Below are 21,875 nucleotides of genomic sequence, written 5' to 3' on the forward strand. Positions count from 1 at the left end.
TATTCATGAATGATATTGTCCTAAAAGATCCCTTCTTGTAATTTCTTGTAATGTCCTTGTTGGTATCAAATTTATGTTGCATCATAAAATGAGTCTGAGTGTATATTCTCCATTTTTACTCTCTGAGAAAATTTGGGCCAGATTTAAATTATTTCTTCTTTACGTCTTTGAGACAACTAGCCAGTGAGGCTATGTGAATCTTGAGTTATAGTTAATTTGTGTGAGAAAATTTAATTACTAATTTAATTTTTTCAATTGTATTACTGTTTGTTTTTAACTTATTTTCTATATTTCTGGTATCAATTTTGGTAAGATATATATCTCAAAAATTTGACTATTTAATTGAAATTTTAAAGTTTTAGGTATAAAATTGATCATAATATCTTATCAAGATACTGTCGATGTCTGTAAGGTCTGTATAATATTCCCTTTTTCATTTCTAGTATTGGTTAATTTTACCTTCTTTCATTTTTTATTTTTAAGCTTTTACAAGTGTCTGTTGATTTTATTAATCATGTCCTGAAACAATCAACATTTCCTTTTGGTCCTCTCATTTCCATAGCTGTTTTTGATTTTTATTTTACTACATTTTTACATTAATAATCTATTCTTCCTTTGACTTTCTTTTACTGTCCTTTCTGTCACTTATTGATATGGATGCTTAACTTACTATTTTCCCCTTTCTTTTATTTTCTTTTTATTTTTTTGTCTTTTTGTCTTTTTTAAGGCTGCATCCATGGCATATGGAGATTCCCAGGCTAGGCATCGAATTGGAGCTGTGGCTGCCAGCCTACACCACAGCCACAGCAACACCAGATCCAAGCTGTGTCTGCAACCTACAACACAGGTCATGTCAACACCAGATCCTTAACCCACTGAGCGAGGCCAGGGATCAAACCCACATCCTCAAGGATACTTGTAGGGTTTGTTAACTACTGAGCCATGACGGGAACGCCCCATTTTTTCTTTTCTGATACTACATTTAAAGCTACACATTTTCTCCTAAACATTGTTTTTATCATGTTATATGTGGCAAAAACTTTAATGTAATTTTGTAATACATTCACGTAATATTATTCTAATTTTTTAAGATATAATTTAAGTGATATTTTCATCATTGTGTTAAAATTCTTTATAATTTAATTAGAGTTTATTATTTGACTGACCCATGGGGTATGTAAAAGTATGTAAATATTTCAAATATATGGGAATGCTTTAGTTATTGCTTTAAAAAATTGATTTCTAATATAAATTGCATTTTGGTTACATGATATGCTTTGCATGATTTCCATGCTTTGGTAGTTTTTGAGACTTGTTTTATGGCCTAGCATATGATTAATTTCTGTAAATATTCTAGTGTACCTAAAAAAAGTCATTTGCAGTGGTAGATACAACACTGAGGTTTTGTAAAGAAGACAAGATCCTCAGGAGACTCCTATCATTTGGCTATCGTATAACATGGGTGAATTTTTTTTTTTCTTTTTGACATTTTTTGGGCTGCTCCCATGGCATATGGAGGTTCCCAGGCTAGAGGTCTAATTGGAGCTGCAGCCATCAGCCTACGCCAGAGCCACAGCAACACAGGATTTGAGCCTCATCTGCAACCTATACCACAGCTCACAGCAACGCCAGATCCTTAACCCGCTGAGCAAGGCCAGGGATCGAACCCGCAACCTCATGGTTCCTAGCCAGATTCGTTAACCACTGCGCCACAACGGGAACTCCCTACCATGGATGAATTTCTTGAATTTTACATGCTTCAACTTTGTCACCTGTAAAATGAGGATTACAGTAGCTGGATTGCATAACATGACTCCAGGAACGCACCTAGCCCATTGAAAGCTTTCAGGAGTGTCAGTTGTGGTGGTTTCCTTGCTTTTGGAGTCAGAAACTATTGCATAATTTTCTATTTTTGACTTAACAGATTGTGAAAAAAAATAAATTATTTGAAAATCTTGGTAGAATAAATATATATTAAGATCTATATCATGTAGAGAATTCACTTTCTTTTCAACTTCCATGATGACAGTACTCAGCATTCCTAATAAGAGCCTCAGTTAATTCTAAAAAAAGGTAAGTTGAGCAGAAGCCATATTCTCTTGCCACAAGAATTAAATATAAATAAAATAACAATAAGAACAAAATCCCTAAATATTTGGAAATTTTAAGTATTATTTTTTCAAATGAATCATCAAATAAATACGAACTATAAATAGTGACAAAGAGAAACAGGCATAGCAAAATAAATGGAATTAATTCAAAATTGCACATAGAAGCAAAGTCATAACTTTACATGCTGTGATTACCAAAATAAACAATAAAAATAAAAGTAATATGCATTTAAGTCAAGATGATACAAAAGCAGAACAAATAAAAACTTAAGGAAAACAGATAAAGTAACTGCATTATAGAAGATATGGCAAACACATACATACAATGTGATATTACTCAGCCATAAAAGGAATGAAATTCTGCCATTTGCAGCAACATGAATGGACCTAGAGGGTATTATGCTTAATGAAATAAGTCAGATAGAGAAAGACAAATGTTGTATGTTATCACTTATATGTGGGATATAAAAAATAAAAGAATGAATATAATGAAACAGAAAGAGACTTGCAGATACAGAGAACAAATTAATGGTTCCCAATGGGGAGAGAAAAAAAGGAGGGGCAAGACAGGGGAATTGGATTAAGAGGGACAAACTACCTTGTACAAAATAAATAAGTTATAAGACTATATTGTATAACCCAGGTACTATTTTATAGTAACTTGAAATGGAGTATAATCTACACAATATTGAATAACTATGCTGTACACCTGAAAATAATATACAATTGCAAATCAACTATACTTCAATAAAAAGTAAAAAAATTATAAAGTTGAATAGAAATAAGGTGAAACTTTTAAAAAATGACACAGAACAAAATACAGAAAACACTGGCTGACAATAAAAGAGAAATTATAAATGCATAATATTATCCCCATTTTAATAGGTCAGGCAACAGTGTCACATGGAGTAAAGCAACTTGCCTTGGGTCATGTGGCAACCAGACAGTGCAGCCAGGATTAGAGACTGAACAGTCTGATTCCATAGTCTATGCTCACAATTAGTGCATTATCCTGTTGACCTATATGCAGGAGTCAGAGTTACTGAATGAGTGAAGGAAGGACATAATGAGTCAGGAAGTAAAAAAATACATAAACACCAATCCTAAAAACCTATAGGAAATATTTATGGAGAGGTAAGAGAATGAGCATAATGTATTCATAAAGGAAGAGAACAGGGAGTTTCTGTTGTGGCACAGTGGAAATGAATCCAACTAGTATCCATGACGATGCAGGTTGATCTCTGGCCTCTCTCAGTGGGCTGGGGAATCTGGCGTTGCCGTGACCTGTGGTGTAGGTTGAAGACACAGCTAGAATCCGGCATTGCTGTGGTTGTGGATATGGCTGGCAGTGGTAGTTCCAATTTGACTCCTAGCCTGGAAAACTCCATGTGCCATAAATGCAGCACTAAAAAAAGCCAAAAAAAACAAACAAACAAAAAAACAAAACAAAACAAAACAAAAAAACGGGGGGGGGGGCAAGAGAACAAAGTGCTATTTAAAAAAACAATGAGGATAAAGGAAAATTATGATAATTAATGAAATATTCAATCACATTTTTGGAAGATAAAGTGAAGGAAATTTCCTAGGAAGTAGAATTAAGACACAGTTGGATAATACGAGCAAAAGGATAAAGAAACTAGAGGATCAGTCCACTAGGTGCAAATAGCAAGAACTATAGACTGAGAAGTAAGAGAAAACAGGAAGAACATTATCAAAGGACTAATACATGAAAAGTTTCTAGTGCTGTAAGACAAATGACTCTAAATTGAAATTTCCTAGGACAATGAATGAAAACACAGTCACATCAAAGCATATCAACATGAAATTTCATATCACCAGAGATAAAGAGAACCAGAAAGCTTTCAGAGACTGAGGGAAGCAAGCTTCAAGCAAATGGTTAGAAACTCAAATGGCATCAAGATTTTCAAAGCAACCTAAGAACCTGAGAGGCAGTAGAGACATGACCTCAAAATTTTGGATGAAAATTGTTTTCAATGTAGCCAAGCTAATCAGGTGTGATGGAAAATTTTTCAGATAAGCAAGGACTGAAAAATATACCTTTCATGTATTTACAAGAAATTAACGGAAGATGTGCACTGTAAAAACGAGGAGGAAAATAGGGCAAACAGCTAAGGAAAAAGAGGTCAAACATGAAAGAGGAGTAAGAAGTAGCAGAAAGAGGGAGGGAGCAAGGACAAACACCTCTAGGAAAAGAAAGAAAATTGATGGCTTGTTTGATGTTCTGAACACCTGGAAAATAATATTCATTTGCTGGATCTTGAAATATTTGAAAAAAAAAATACCCAGTAAGTATATACAAATCAAGCAAACAAAATGAGAGGCAATTATCAATGCTAGGAAAAATAAGTTGTCTAAGAAAGAAATGTCATCATAATAATTGTGTGATTTGTAGTGAATGGTATTTATGCCATCGCACTAGTGTAGCAATTGATTATTGATTTATCCAAATTTGAAAGGATGGAGAGGGAAAGAAGGCAAGTTAGGGGAAAAGAGCTGAATACCTATCATTACTTGGTGTCTGTCAGCCCCCACCACAGCCATCTGCTGAGAACAATCACACAGTGGGAATAATCTCTCAAAGGAGTTTCCAAACCAAGACTTTTTTTGTGCTTGTGATCAGTTATTATTTCTCCCATTTATTTGTGATCAGTACAGATTATTTTGTTCTGCTTTCGTCATTGTTTTGTGTATTTTTTTTTACAAAATTTTCACTCTAGTTTTATTTTTTAAGGTCTTGCCTTATTGACAGTGTCTCATTTTTCTTTCCCCAGTACTTCATCTGATATACCACCTACTTTAATCTATTAATGGTTACTTTTAAGGGGTAAAAACATAATCTTACATTTCTCTAATTAGTCACATCATGAATGAAGCAGTGTTTCTGGGTTTAGCACATATAAGAGAAATGATCATTCAATTATTTTTCCATCAGCTCATTTCCCACCTTGCTCTCATGCTCAGGATCTTGTGGGAGGGGCTGGGGAGTCCCAACATAATCGTGGCCTTTTCAGCCTTGTGTTAGAAAAAATGTAGCATCTCAGGTCCACTTCACATCCATTGGAGTGGAACCTACATTTTATTGGGGTCTAGAGATGATTCGTGTGTACAGTGATGTTTGGGAAGAGGCTCTTTAGACATCAGGCTGTCCCCTTGGGTTGGTTAAGATCATACATAGGTTTTATTTTATTTTATTTATTTTATTTTATTTTATTTTATTTTATTTTATTTTATTTTATTTTATTTTATTTTATTTTATTTTATTTTATTTTATTTTATTTTATTTTATTTTATTTTTTGGCCATACCTGCAGCATATGGAAGTTTCTGGGCCAGGGATCAAACCTGTGCCACAACAGTGACAATGCTGGATCCTTAACTGCTAGGCCACCAGGTAACTCCATATATGCAAAATTTAGAGCCCAGGGACAGGTCATAGAGGGAGGACCAGCATCTTATTGTCTCTCAATCCAGAGGTTTACTTTTCTTCCAGAGGTAAAAATATATATATATACACACATATATACATATATAGCAGTTGACTCTTGTTCTAATACATGATGTCACAGTTTGCACAGAACAAAGGGTCATGACAATTTATTGCGAAAAATTTTATCAATATAAATTGATCTTCTGTATATACTTGAAACTTCCTTACAGTAAATTCTACTTTTCTAAAATTGATAACTACTCCTGCCTTCTTTTTTTTCCTTCATTTTCCCCATTATAGCTTTTATTTTTAAATGTTTAAGTATTATTGTTTTACATATATGGAGAGTTTATATTCAGAGTTTGTTTCTCACAAACTGATTTGAAAGTTAATTTTCATAGCTGATATATTTGCTTTCACATTTTCACCTTATTTTGTGCTTTCGGCTCTTAGTATGTCCTTGCTGTCTATTCAATTTCGTCCTTTTAATACACAGACTCTGTTTTAAACACTTTTATCTTTTCCACTGACTTTGAAGGTTTATACCCAATTTCCCTGGATTTTTTGCCATATTACTGCAAAATGATTATTTGACATTTCATGCAGTTTTGAAGCTCTTTTCCACCAACCATTTAAACTTAACTCTTGATTTAGTGGCTCTTAATGCTAACCGCTTTTCACACTATAAGATCTTCATCTTTGGGTTCTTAACTTTTGTTTTTTTTCTCTGAGAGTCGGAGCACGCTCACAATGAGCTTTTACATGAGGGGTAGGCGGGTATGACACTGAATCCATGAGTTTTTTCTTCTCTTGCTCCTTCTTCTTTAAACTAATTTTCATTCAGTTTATTACATCCTTTTATTCATATGACTGGGTTGAAATGCACGCAGGGTGTTTTTTCTCCTATTCTCATTTCTGTCTGCAATTTATTCTAACAAAAATCCTAGGCTCAGTTATTTTTATTTCTTGGTATATATCCTTTTTCCCCTGTCCAGATGTTTTTCCTTATAATGAGCCTTTTCTACCTGCAAAATAAGGGATATTTTTCATCTCAGAAAATTTGTTTCAATCTCTGGTGTCATTATCATATTCCTGTTGTTTTGATGATTCCTCTTGGGAACCCCTGAAACTTCTAGATCCTGCTTGTGTCCTGTGTTCTCAGTTTTATACTCCTTTCTCCTCTTATTTTTTATCTTTGTCTTTTCTGAGGGGGATTCTTAAGGTGATGGTCTACATTTATAATTCTGCATTGTGCAGTTGTTGATTATTCTCTGTGCTTCTGTGGCGATGTTCATCCTGCTCTGGCATTTTTTTTAGCTTCCCTTTTCTCACTTAGCATTGGCTTACTTTCATATGAGTCTGGTCTCTTCTTGTGAATTTCTGCTTCTGTTTCATAGAGGCTTTATCTTTCTGAACCCTGAAGATGTCAAACACATTTCTACAAGTTTCTTCTGGGTCCTATGCAGAATGTTGTTGAGGCATTGTTTTCTTCTGGTTGTTCAAAATATTTCTTTTCCCGTGTGTAGCAACTTTTTTTGAATGGTCCCATGTGGTTGTGCTATTGCTACTGTTCTTGCTTTTATTGAGCAGAGAGAGTTCTAAGCCCAGTGTGCAGGTTGCTCATGGCACCTCCTGTCCTCTCTGCCGCTATTGGAATCCCTTTCTGCATTAACTAGGCAAAGCTTCCAGAGACTCCTTCCTGGAATGGCTCTGCTGGATTTTGATGGATTTATGTTCCCCTCGCTGGCTGGAGTGAGTGGAAATCTACAACTCAATAGTTTGGTTTGCTCAGAGGTTCCCTCTCATCTCATCCTCGCCTACAGTCTTTTGCTGTTGTTCTCAGCAACCAATGCGTCATTGCCAACCCTGACTATTTTATACTGGGATTTTGTAGTCTCCAATCCCGAGGAACTCCAGAAGGTAGAAACTAGCAAGTGGGGAGAAAGGACGAGCACCTGCAGAGATGCCACAAAAGCAACATAAACGGAGCGAGGCGTCAAACCTGTGCTGCTCCTGTCAGTACTCAGTGGCCCCACTGGGGTCTTGAGCCAGGGAGAGAAGGAGAAGGAAAAGTGTCTTCTCATCTCTTTTTATATTAGAAACTCCAGAGCCACCGAATGTGTCTATTTCTCATTCCAGTATTTTCAGCCTTTTAATTAGCTGAAATCAACCTCCGATTCCAGAAACAGAAAGGCAGGTAATTCTGCTCGCAGCTTCACAGGGAGTTTTTATATTTTGTTTTGCCGTCATAGAAGTAGTTAGAATTCAAGCAAAGCTGTTAAAGAACTGCTAGCTGGTGATGATGAGGTTAATTTTTGCCCCTAGAATGAGTCAAAATTTTACTAATAGTACGGTTTGAAAATTAAGGTACACATGTCTATTATATGTTATGCCGATCAGGTGCAGCAGCCTGCTTCTGGGTAAATTAGCTTCATTCCAGAATTCCACCTAAACAATGTAGTTTATGCACATAATGCTCTTCACACTCTGCTGGAACCGTGCATGACCTCGTGTAGTCAGTCACTCTTCTTGAGAAACGTCTGGCTTTGAGTGACACAGACAGATTGAGAAGAAGCAAGCTGAGTTAGATTCAGGATCAACGCATAATAGCAGAAGTCCAGGAAGGCAAACAAGGTCGTTGCTTCTGGAAACTTAAATGGACAAGCCCATACACAGTTACTATTCTCTGACAAATCACGTTTGCTGAGCTCTTCATGTCTTGCTTCACTCATCAGCAAACGACCTCTAGCGAGTGTCCTCAGAACACATCACTTCTCTCAACTCATTTAAGTATCTTCAAAATACTTTAATCGAATAAAATTGAAAATTAATTCACCTCGGCCTACAATACTCTATTTTGGAATGTTTCCATTGTAAATGGCATAATCAAAATATTATTTAGTAACTCTCTTTCTTCCTTTCAGTGTTTTCAACAGGGCTGTTGGGGAAAGACTCCTGAGACGGCAGGGACCCAATGCAAACAGTTTATTATAAAGAAAAAAACAGATACTTCGGGTGCAGCTATTCCGATGAGTTCAGGAGAAAAGGATAACATACTCTCAACATAGTTCTTGGGGAGAATGTTCTGGGCCTTTTTTGTATATCAATAAAACTTGTGCATCATATTTAGAAAATGCAGCATTTCTATTAGAATTTCACATATTAAAAAATCATGACTTGTTAGAAATAATAAATCACATTTGGAAAAGATTTTAATATAGCTCAGTATCATACATCCTTCCTGAAAGCCTTTAAAGATCAGCCCTTCACTCATTGATGCATAAGGGGAAAGGAAAACTACTTTTAATAAAGTCCCTTTTGAGTCTTTTTTCTTACCATACTGCTTTTCACAGCAGGGAGCACTGACCTCTTGCTTGGTTTCACTTTCTGTGTCTTGGTGGCAATGGGGAGTGGTCAGTTACAGATCTTTTAGAGGAATCTCAAAGACGTGAGAGCAAGTTTTAGAGCTGACTCAGTTTAGACTGTGATGGAAGAATTGCCAAAATCGAATTCTAGTGACATTTAACTCAAATCAGTAAAATAGTGACCACGGATAAGATTAAGTAATCCAGACTGTGGGAAAGGACACAACACTGAAATATTTTGTTCTTGTTTTGGTCAGACCACATGGCAAGACTGCCCCTGAGACAGTGAGGGTGGGGTTCCCCCATAGCTAGGAAACTAGGCAGGCATCCTGTCAATCACCGTGGGCGGGAGTCCATCCTGGAGTTGGGAGTCCATCCTGCTCATCCCTCTGAAGCTGTGGATCAGCCAGGACCATATCCAGTGGGTGAAGCACCTGGGGCAACGCTGGCTGGAAAGAGTGGAATTTCTCCTGCTTATGAGCTGCTCAAAGGCACCAAGCCCTGCTTTCAATCATCAGCAGCGACAGAAGCTGAAGCAGCAGTAAGAGCAGTAGGACAGGAGAGCAGCTGTGGTGCAGGTGGCATCTAGGCACGTGCGGGTGGGTGATGAGGGGGCCAGGAGTGGCCATTTGGACTTAGGGAAGGACAGTATTCCTCCTGGAGTCCTGCCCCTGTGAGGTGGCCCTATTACAATGGCCATCAGCAGGATGGCAGCAAGGTGAGGAGACTAGACTGGAAGAAACTAAGGGTCTTGTTTGGGAGTCACGAGAGGCCGTCTTACTGGACAATGAAAATCTCAGAAACACATTTAAAGGGGTGCTTTCAGCCAGCTAGTCTGTAGGGACTCAGGTCAGAATAAATCGGCCACAGAAAGGAAGCACAATCTCATTCAATAGACAAATAGATAAAGCCAGTGACAGGGTTACTCAAGAGGCCTCCCAGATAACCTACTATAGATAAAAAAATTCAAATATTTAATAACATTAATCTTTTCTCCATTCCAGATTTTTCTTAATATTATGAATTGTACTACCTAAAAGATACTAAACAATTGTGCTTATATTGTATACTATATACTTCTGAATGCACAAATTAATGTTAATGTTTGTGTCTTCACTGTGAGTGTTTTAAGTTAGTGTAAAGCCCATGCAATTTAGTTTATTTGTGTTGCTAAGCCACAATGCTATACTGATGATGGGATATATTAGGAGATTTGGGATGCCTGGTCCCATAAGCCAATTTGTGAAAATTCCTGCAAAACCTGGGGATAGCTCCAGTCTGTTGTGTTTTATTGCTTAATTAGCAGGTTGTCAAAAAGTGGCACCATATAAACTGAGTGATGCTTTTTCACCTGTTCACTTACTTTTTATCGGGATAATGAGCTGTGGAATGACAGGAAGAATCTTGTTCCCCCCGTGTTCCAGCATGTCGTGGATTCCTTGCCGAGCAAAAAATTCATAGGGAAATGTCATTTCACAGAGCCCGTCAAAAAACAGAGGCAGATAATGATGGTAATCCAGCTTTTCAATTTCTACCTGAAAGGAGAGAAAAGATGCCATGTGAAAACAAAAATGAGGCAAAGCATGGCTGGGCCAGCTGCGAAGCTGTCACCAACTTAGGAGAAGCAAGTTCTTCAGAACTTCAGGTAGATTTTATTAACCAACTCGTCTAACAACCTCAAGTGTGTTGTCACATTTTTGATCTAGTAGCAATGTGTTTAAAATCATTGACCTTTAAAAGCTTAACCGATTAAAAATCACAAATAATCTATATTGGGAGCACTTTGTTTTGGGGTTCTTAGGTTTTTTTTTTTTTTTTAACCATTTGGCACAATGGGAATGCTAAATGCAATACTAAAAAAAGCTTCAAGAAGTCCACAGTTTGTATGCTGAAAAGATATATATATGAATAAGATGTGAAAAATGTTGACAAGAGATTAGCGTCTGAATTTCTAACAAAAATCTAATAGAGATTTCACATTAATATATTCTTGTGAGATACGTCTCTTTTGGACCCGGCAAATACGAGAGTGAGGGGTAAAATATGATTCCGTGGATGTCCTCTGGAGCCTGGAAGTCAAGCAGGATGCTAGTGCCATCAAGATAGAGTGGGCAAGACACACAGCGGGCTGAACCTAAACAGACCATTGACCCCTCAAAAATAAAATATCCTGAATCTCTCCTCTGTCTTTTCTGGGGGGCAGAGAAATATCACTCTTCCACGTCTATATCCTTCACCCTCAATAATGCCTGCATGACCTTTTGTCCAGACCTTTGCAATGGTATCAAGCACCCAAAAGAATGGGAAAAAAATTCTAGAACAGAAAAAAGAGATGGTAGTTTGGGAGCTGTTCACATGTAGATTTGTTCTAACCTGGGTCCTCTGCTATCTAGAGTATCCCTGACCTGACTTACTACCTTCAAGGTGACAGAAGTGATGGAGATATCATGGATGGGAAGAAGACAACAGACTCAGACTGTGGACATGACACACCTACACAGAGCAAAGGATGGAGCATTCCCAGTAAGAGGTGCAAACTTGCCTGGTTTTCCAGTCCTTGCGCATGCACCCAGATTCCAGTTATCACCTTAAAATTAAATAAGGAGCCCATAAAACCTTGGAGAAACCCCTTTGTACTGGGAGGTTTTCATACTCCCAGCATTCCGGAGTTTTTTAGACACATGCCTGCCTGCCCCTGGGTGTGAGTAACTGATAAAAAGCCCACCACATTTCTGAGTGCTTACTATGAGTCTAGGTGAATCAAATGTCCTCCAGACTGCTCATGGACCACACAGCTAACTAAGGAAGTAAGCAATCACGACTCAATTCTTAGATGCCCTCTTGGAAGTAGAGCTTGGTAAAATGAATCCCTAATGGAGGTATATACAGATAACAGCTTTATTTTATATTCCTGAACATTTGTAAAATTTGCTTTATTCACGGTAAAAGTTTATGGAATATATATTTAATACCAACTTTCTCAAGGGTTTTCATGTATTTGAAAACATTTTAGAAATTAGTTTGTGCAATTAAAAAAATTATAGTTACATCATTTAGCTCCAAAATGTTCTGATCTATAATTTTACCTTGTAACTTTATAATAAAAATGTCAACTGTACTATATTTTGACTCATAGTTTTGATATTTTGCTAATTCTCTTTTTTAACCCATTGTTACAATTTTACTTGTGTCTCTCATAAACAGCAAATCATTAAATTTTGTACTTTAATATGGTCTAAGACTTTGAATTTTATACAATAAGTCATTCACAGTTATAGTTATGTCTAGTTAATATCTATCATCCTATTTTTTGGTTTTGGAATGTCATTTTTCATTTCCATTTTCCTTTCAATTTTGTAGTTTTGTCATGTGGATTGTTCTATATTAATTTTGTGCATAATGATTAAAAGGTAAAACAGCCTATTTAAATATTTTATTTCAGTTATCTCACAGCTTTCTCAAATATTTTAAAACAGATTTATCTTAGAGAAGTAAGTTAAAAAATCTCCTACCATGATTACTTACATACTAATTTTTCCTTGTAATTTTGTAGATTTTTTTTGGTATGGTTTGGGGCAATAAGTCCAACAACAGCAATGATAAAAATGCCACGTTTGGATACCAGACACGATTATAAATACTTAGGTGTATTAATTCACTTAATCCTCATAAGAGCTCTATGAGGTAGGTGTTAATGGCATTCCAGTTTTTAATATGAGGAAACTGAGGCACAGAGAAGTTGAATAACTTGCCTAAGATTCACAGCTCGTTAGTGCCAGAGCTAGGATCTGAACTCAGGCAGTCTGGCTGCAGGAAGTGGTATTACTCCCTTGCTGTTAGACATGTCAGGTTTCGGCATTATTGTAATCTAGTAAATTGGCCCCTCTATCCTCATTTCATTACTAATGCAGTTTGTCTTCGTCTAATCTAATATTGCTACCACCGGTTTGTCTACTACATATTTTTCTTTTCTCTTACTATCTTTTACTTTCTTCCTTCTTTTGACATTACATATCTTTTCCAAGTAGCTTATAGTTAGGCTTGTTTGTTCCTCTCCTATTTTGTAACATGTCTTCAAACAACAAATATTGAGCATACACATGATCCTTTGTTTCAAAAGTTTTGAAAAAGAAAGAAAAGCCATGGGAGAAAGGGTAAAGGAAGAGAAAAAAGAGAGAGCATTGGAAAGATAGTAAAATTGAATGAAAGATTGAGTGAGAGATTGAGAAAGAAAAAGTTATCTCTGCCTTTAACTTCTTCTAGCTCACTGACACAGCAGTTCTTTCCTACCAGAAATTCTCTTCTTGTAAGCCCTTCTCTGACCTGTTTATCAATTGTTTGGCATGTATATTTCACTGAAGATCTATGGTCTTAATAATGGAATAAAAACTTATTCCATTTTGAGGTCAAAACTTCTTTAAACACTACAGGTATTTCTCTCCTTGCAACAGGGTAATTTTTTTTGTACATAACTTTCTGTTCTGTTGGCATATCTTCTAAAATTTCTTCTTTATTATTATAATATTGCTTCAGTTGATGAATTTGGCATCGGCCTTAGGGAAAACGCTCACATTCCATTTATAATCAGGAACTTTTGTGTGTATTTGTTTTGTTTTTAATGATATCCCTGGCTTAATATATTTTTCTTTTTATCTGAAGAGCTCCTTCTGGCCACCAACACCATTTTCACATTGTTCTCCACAATAAAGGTACCTATCCTTCCTCACTCCCATTCTTTCTTCAACCATTTCTCTCTCAGCTCACTGAGGCTGCTTTTACCCAGGTTCCCAGTGCCCTTCATTCAGTGTCTAGTCCTCCAGGCCCTTTTCGGCTCATTAGCATGACACCGATACAGTTGACCTTGTGAAGCTGTCTTCCTTGGGCCTCCTGATAACACACCCTCATCACTGGGGTTCAGCCTTGACTTCCTTCTTTCGAATTCTGTATCCAATCCATCGACAATTTGATGGATTCTGTCTCCAAACAAAGCCTTATTTCATTCACTGTTCCCCTATTTTGCTTTCTGCCAGCTTCGTCTAAGTCACCAGCTTTCCCCGCCTGGATTACTGCAACAGCCTCCTAACAATCTCCCTGTTTCTGTTTTGCCCCTATTGCCATTCTCCATACGTTTGGGTCCTGGCCTGCGGTGGCTCCTGACTAATGTCCCACCAGGGCCTCCCTGCTCTGTTGCTCCCTTGGCTGCACACCGTCCTCCTGCAGCACGCTTCCCAGAGACACCAGTGCCTTTTGTTCCCCAGGCCTCACTCGTTCCTCCCTGGAGACTTTCTTTGAATGTGCTCCTCCCCTTCTCTCCAGACCTCTTGGTTGCTGGCAACTCCTTTCATGGAGATTTCAGCTCAGCGAGGCCCTCTTACCATTGCCTACTGCCCTGTTTGATTTTCTTTGTGGCCCTTATCATTTATTCATTGCCATTTCTTAAGTTCTGTTGTTCAGGGAGCTTGTCATTGCCTAGAAGGGTGTCTGGCACATAATAGGTGAATACTCAATAAGCATGTGTTTGAATTTTAATTCTGACCTTTTGAATCTATCCTCTGTGCTAACTCTGTGAGATGCATACTCAGCTAAGGAACAATGGCCAGATGATGAATGGCCACATCTAGAGCTGAGGCTGGAGACGATGGCAGAGCACACAGAGGTGCGGTGTTGAACAGGACCCTGTAGCATGAGGAAGTACGTATGTTTCTATAAACTTATGTGTCCTACAAATAAAATGCCATGTTTCTCTATGAGGATGGCAGTGATTATTTACATTTCAGGAATTCTGTATTTTGATAATCAGGATGGGCTTCTTGGTGCTTTTATTTATCCTCATTTCACTAGAAATTATTTAGGGCTTATTTTGTTATTCTGTTTAAAACTTTAGAAGGAAAAGTTTCTGTTTTTCATTGTATCATCAAAAACAAACAATTAATGAGTGTCTATAATGAATATATTGGAATAATAATAATACAAGACCATCTTTCTAAAATATCTAAAATATCTAGATGTTTAGAATAACTCAAGATTAAAACCAAAATTTAAACCAGAGATAAATGAGAAGATCCCTTATTTATCTTTGTGAGTGTATCTGTCACATAGTGACTACTACTCCTTAGAGGCCTTCTAAATTGCTGGCTTCCTTTATTCATTTAAACTTGTAAGAGATCAGTTTGTTTATTTAGCAAAACCTTTTTCGGTTATGTAAACTATTTTTCTCTTAATATAACTTTTTAATAACAAATATTAAACTTTATATTTCTTTGCTATTACTGTAAAGATAGTAGTTTTCAAACTTTATAAAATTTGGGAATCTTTCTTCAAAGTTTATGCAAGGATTCCAGAATTAAAAGAAAATTGTTTGAAGTGAGACAAAGGATAAGGCTGTTTTAAACATATTAGATAGATAAAATTTCACAGTAATATACTGATGGATGATTGCTTGGGTATTAACTCCAGAAACATCAAGTATTTTTATGCAGAGAATCTTCCTTTTAAATTTATGTTTTATAGCTTTTTGAAGAGTCACATAGTACCTACAGGTTGATCTCTACATATTACGGCGACCTCCAGCCAAAAGCAATACAACTCTAACTTGATGTGTCCTATCAAATATGCCTTTTCAACCCTGCACTAAAAGGCCAGAAATACAGTGAGGTTATGATTTTCTTAAAAAAAAAAACCTCAAGTCAGAAAACTTACTCTTGCATTTTTCATATCCTTGCTTCAATTAGCAAATGAAACATCATTAACAATATCTGTTATTATGAGTCTTATAACCAAAGATCTCGCTTAGAATCATGAAAATCTGAAAAAGTATACTTACATATTAATATATTATGACCTCATTTAGACTTACTATGTTTCTAAAATAAAATGTTAACTCATTGTTTTGAATACTTAAGGCAGCTGTTGAGTAATTGCAAGATGTTTTACAAATTGTATATGCACTATCTGCAGATGATATATAACGTATTTCAAATGTGGATATACGTCTCTTTTTCAAATGTGGGTGGATGCATTTGTAATGAATAACTGAAAATAATTTATGTCATTTTACATTTTCTCAACAATACTGAATATATAACTAAAATCCTATAAAAGTACACGATGCAAAAAGTAAGACTTTTAACATGCAAAATACTCTTTAGCAGCAAAAAGGAGATTTCAGGGTAGTTCCCTTCATGGCTCAGCAGAAACTAATCTGACTAGTATCCATGAGGACGCAAGTTTGATTCCTGGTATTGACAGTGGATTAAGGATCTGGCATTGTGGTGAGCTGTGGTGTAGGCTGCAGATGCAGCTCGGATCCCAGGTTGTTGTGGCTGTGGCTGCGTTGTAGGCCAGCAGCTACGGCTCCAATTTGACCCCTAGCCTGGGAACCTCCATATGCTGCAGGTGCAGCCCTAAAAATACAAAAAAAAAAAAAAAAAGAGAGAGAGAGAGAGAGAGAGATTTCATACAGGATAGCAGATAAGGATGATGTATATCCTTAAAAGTTTAAAAAAATACCAAAATGTGTTAAAGTAAAAGTTAAGTCAAGAAATCCTCAGATGCTACAGAAAAAACAAAACAAAAAAAATCCCAAAAAAACAGAGTGACAGAAATGATGCCCATGACCCTGGGTTGCATCAGACAGAGACTGAATTCCAACACTGGGAATGAGCTTTCAATGTCTCAAGAGTTCAGGAAAACGGGGTATCTGACAAGAGAAGGGGGTTAAGCTGAAACCCCTAGGACCCTTGAAGAGCTGTTTTGCCTGTGAAAAGAGGACCTTTCTTACCACCAGTTTATGGAACTACAAAGAAACTCGATATGTGACAAAGCTGTTGATGGAGAAAACTTCCTCTAAGAAATAGAAACCCAAGGGAAATCTGAAGTCAAGGAATTAATAAAAAAAATGTTTTTGGACCACAGAAAGGAAATTTCTGTGGCCAGATAAAAGCAAACCTGAAAATGTTAACACTTACATAATCCAGGTATGTGGGACTGCCACAGAAAATGAAACTCCCAACTAAAATTCAGCATTCATTATGGGATGGAGTCACCATGAGGAAGACCCACTAAACCAGTAAGTGTGAGAATGGGCTCTAGAACTAGCAGCTGGCCATAACAGAATAAACTCTGAAAAGAAACATTTGAAAGATGCGTAAAACATAGAAGAGTATGTCTTTAAAAAAAAAAAAAAAAAAAAAAAAAAAAAAAAAAAACCTAGATAATACTTCCAGAAAATAGACCAAAAGAGAGCAGGGGTCTGGCTCACAGGACTGAGGAGTCAACACAGAGTCCGTCCGTCCGGGGAGGTAAGGCTGTGGAAAAGACGGCAGGGAAGTCCCAACCTGAGATGTTCCCAAGCTCAACCCACCAGTTAAAACAGAGAAGTCAGAGCGGAGAAAGGAGTCTTTAGAGAAATAATCGTGACTCTTTCAAAATTGAAGAAAACTGTGAATCTTGAGATTGAAAATGTGTTTCTAGACACTTCTTTAACAGAAAAACTATAAAACTCCAAAGTCAAGGAAAAGAATTAAAAGTAGGCAGAAACAAAAGGGAGATTACATATATAGGATCAACACTGGACTGAAATTTCATTTCTCATGAACAAAATAGAGGCCAGAGGACAAGGCAAAAATCCTTCAATGTGCTGAAGGAGCACTGATTGTTAACCTTTAATGCAATACTCAGTTAAATCACTGTTCAAAACAAAGACAAATTAAATATATGTGACCGTTTTGTTTGTTTGGGTTTGGTTTTATTTTTTAACCTAGGGATCATTATACTAACCAAAGATAGAATTTACTAAAAAGTAAGGTGATCACAGGACAAAAAGTGAGATGTAAGAAATAATAGTATACAAACTGTCAAACAAATTGATAAGACTAAATAAGCATTGGCAATAAAAAATTAAAAATCATTGATTACAATTACCTTAAAAAGGAAAGGAAAAGTAGCGACGATGACAGGAAGGTGATCTGAGTCAAAGTAAGGTCCTTGCATTGATAGGAAAGAGGATAAAATTATTGATTGGCTTTAGACTTAAGCATATTAAAGTGCGTGGATACACTGAAAGAACAGAGATAAAATTAACTTTGAGAATAGAATGCGGTAGAGGGAGTGAATAAAGCTCTATCAACCCCACAGAAGGCTGGCTAAATATCCCACCTGCCTCCAGGAGAAAACATGGAGAGAAGAAAATACACAGGATGAATCCAAATATTTAAGTAATTGTAGTAAGAGTAAATGGATTTAATTCTCTTGTTAAAGGATTCTCAAAAGAGGGAAAATATGCATCAGTTATAAATTTGTTTATAAGAAGCACATGCAAAATATGTCAGAAAAACATGGAAAATAAGATATGGTAAAAAAAAAATGTGTGATGTAGGATAAATTCCTGGAAGACAGACTGCCTTATCAAAGGATGTATATATTCACAAATTTGATAGGTATTGCCAAGTCATGCTTCATAGGAACGATACTAACTTATTAGAGTTTCATTAGCAATATATGAGAGTACCTATTCTTCATGGTCTAAGTGAAGAGAAAGCTAACAAAGTTTGATTTTTGACAATATTATAGGTAAAAGGGTGTTTCTTTGTTATTTTAACTTGCATTTCTCTTTTGCGAGAAAAATCACCTTTTAAAGATATTTTTGGAAGTCATATTTATATCCTTTTCTTTGAATTGGATTTTTATATTCTTTGTCATTTTTTTTCTGTGACATTCACCTTTTTTTTTTTTTTTTAGGAGCTCTTTTATATTAGGGAGATTCATCTTCTGTGTGTGACAAGAGTTTCAAGTTTTTCTTTTGTCATTCAGATTTCTTTTGTTTTAGAATTTATAAATCTTCTAATGGGTTCTGAAGTTTGAGTCATCATTACAAAAGTTGCCCTTCATTTTGTAGCAGAAATAATAGAAACACTTAGAAAAGACAATTTAAAATTGTTTACTCTGGTACTTTTATAATTTTTTTCTTTACATATAAGTAATTAATCCATTTCTAACTTTTTTTGGTGTAGGGATGAGGTATGCTTCTAATGGCAACTTTTTTTCCAAATGGCTACCCAGTTGTCCCGGTGTATTTATTGAATAGTTGTTTATTGGATAGAAGTTTCACTTATTACAAAGCCTTATTTCTTGACTTCCTATTCTATTTCATTGGCCTTTCTTCTTCATGAACCAGTGCTATTTTGATTTAATTATCACAATGGTTTAGTAATTTTTTAAAAATATCTAATGGGCTAGCCCCCTTTATTACCTTCCTTTTCTGTTTTTTAATGATTTTTTTTACTTTATAATGTGAAATTTAGACATAAGGTTTGCTTAATGGATCTTTATAAAAACTTGTGTTCAAATTTGATAAAATACATTCTTTATAAGCATACTTGAGATAGTTTAGAAAACCAAGTGAAAAACAAGCCACAAAGTAAGTCTCAAGAAATTCCAAAACAGCTATGCTCCATGTGTCATGTTTTTTAAGAAAATTAAAATAACAAACCATTAACTAAAAGGTAGCCAAACTTTTAACCTCCACACATTTGGAAACTTAAAAACACTTTTAAATTACTCATAGATCAAAGAGAAAATCCTTTTAGGAGTAACAACATGCTAAGAGTTGAATCACAATGGAATCTTTAACCTTAAAATAATAGAAAAAAAATTGCCCATTTATAGACTCTTCCTAATAGAGAAAAAAGGAAAATTACACAACTCACTATATGAGACAGCATAATCTTGCCACTAAAGGCAGATAACTATAGTCCAATCTCACCAAACCCAATAAAATACTAGACAAGATGAATTCAATAGCATGTTAAAAATTACGACCAAATTGGCTGTATTGTAGAAATATCAGAATATTTCAACATCATGTTTAAATTTTTAAAGGATGAAAAATTAGATCACTCTAATAGCAGATAAAATCGTTCCTTAAAAATTTAAAATACTAAGCAAAAACCCACAGCAAATATCACACTTTATGGTGAAACTCTAAGAACATTCCCATTACGGAAAAATCCAGAAAAGAGACAGGAAAACTGTTATCATTATTTCTATTCAACGTTGCACTGGTGGTTCCAGCTAATGCAGAAAATAAAATACATATGAACGCTGGGGGGAAAAACCCTCTTGTTATGTGAAGATGATATGGCTATCTGCATAGTATACCCAGACAATCTACAAGCAAGTTTAATTAGTAAGAGTTCAGAAAAATTACTGCAACTGCATAAAAGGCCAGCACACTAAAAAAGAGTAGCATTCTTATATGCCATTAAAAGCTCTTCAGAAAATATACATACATTTAATATTCACAACAGTAAGAAATGAAGCAAAACAAACCCATTAAGGTAACTAGTAATAAAATCAACTGTCACTACACAAGTCTTTTTTTTTTTTTTTTTTTTTTTTGTCTTTTGGCCATTTCTAGGGCCGCTCCCGCGGCATATGGAGGTTCCCAGACTAGGGGTCTAATCGGAGATGTAGCTGCTGGCCTGCACCACAGCCACAGCAACTCGGGATCCCAGCTGCGTCTGCAACCTACACCACAGCTCATGGCAACACCGGATCCTTAACCCACTGAGCAAGGCCAAGGATTGAACCCATAACCTCATGATTCCTCATAGGATTCGTTAACCACTCAGCCACGACAGGAACTCCAGTACACAAGCCTTTATGGAGACAATTATAAAAGATTACTAACAGGTATAAATGGAAAATAGGAATATGAAAAAAATGAATATATCAACTCATAGTTAAACTTATAAAGGTGGTAATTATGTCTAAATTCAGAAATTCAACCTAAATTGAAAGCAATTTTCCCATTCTTTTTTTTTTTTTTTTTTTCGTCTTTTTAGGGCCTCATCCACAGCATATGGAAGTTCCCAGCCTAGAGGTGGAATCGGAGCTAAAACCGCTGGCCTAAGCCACAGCCAGCCACAGCCATGCCAGATCCCAGCGTCTGCAACCTACGCCACAGCTCACGGCAACGCCAGATCCTTAACCCACTGATGGATACCAGGGATCAAACGTGCGTCCTCATGGATACTAGTCAGATTAGTTTCTGCTGAGCCACCACAGGAACTCCTGTTTCCCATTCTTTTTTTTTTTTTTTTTTTTTTTTTTGTCTTTTTTGCCATATCTAGGGCTGCTCCCACGGCATATGGAGGTTCCCAGGCTAGAGGTCTAATTGGAGCTGCAGCCATCAGCCTACGCCAGAGCCCCAGCAACACGGGATCCGAGCCGCGTCTGCAACCTACACCACAGCTCATGGCAACGCCGGATCGTTAACCCACTGAGCAAGGCCGAGCATCGAACCTGCAACCTTATGGTTCCTAGTCGGATTCGTTAACCACTGCGCCACGACGGGAACTCCTCCTGTTTCCCATTCTCAAGAAGCAAAGGAGAAGGTTTGTGAGGCTCTGAAACATGTTGGGAACACAATGCCAAGCAGTGATGGTGAGAATCCAGACTCAGTGCTTCTTTCCATTGACCTGCTCACCTTTTTCCCACTACCTTGATGGCCTGCTGTTTTAGTACACATACTGAAAGCTTTGTCTAGCTGGAAGGTATTAATTTCTGAGTAACAAATCTGGACTTGGGAACAGAGAATCAAATTATTTTATGGAATAACCTTATTTCGAATTTCTGTCAGAAATGCTAACAAGACAGCTAAAGGTCAGTTGTAAGCAGATCTCGAATTTATGCACACTTAACCTTTATTTTCCAGGAATTGTGTGTTCCTAACAGCAGCAGTCAATGAGTGATGCTTTCAAGTGTAATAAATAAAAAAGAAATAATTCCGTGTTCCACAGCTCTGAACATCCCTGCCTTCCATGGCCTTTCATAAAGTTAAAGGAATCTCCTAAAACTTTTTAAATAGTCTTTTTTTTTTTAATTGGAAGGTGGATATAAAGGAGAAAAATATGTATTAAAATACATCTTCAAAGTTTTTCTTTCATTTATC

The 21,875-nt window shown here is 36.4% G+C and overlaps 1 protein-coding gene across 1 annotated transcript in view; it reads right to left on the minus strand.

Moving 5' to 3' along the window:
• The window catches only part of PACRG (parkin coregulated), a 500,573-nt gene that overhangs the window by 231,958 nt on the left and 246,740 nt on the right, over nt 1-21,875 (minus strand). The window contains exon 3 of the mRNA XM_021071855.1: nt 10,287-10,458. Coding sequence (XP_020927514.1) covers nt 10,287-10,458 — 172 coding nt within the window. The remainder of the gene's footprint in view (nt 1-10,286; nt 10,459-21,875) is intronic.

The sequence above is a fragment of the Sus scrofa genome, chromosome 1, assembly GCF_000003025.6.
Source record: "Sus scrofa isolate TJ Tabasco breed Duroc chromosome 1, Sscrofa11.1, whole genome shotgun sequence".
In the NCBI taxonomy this organism is placed as follows: Eukaryota; Metazoa; Chordata; class Mammalia; order Artiodactyla; family Suidae; genus Sus; species Sus scrofa.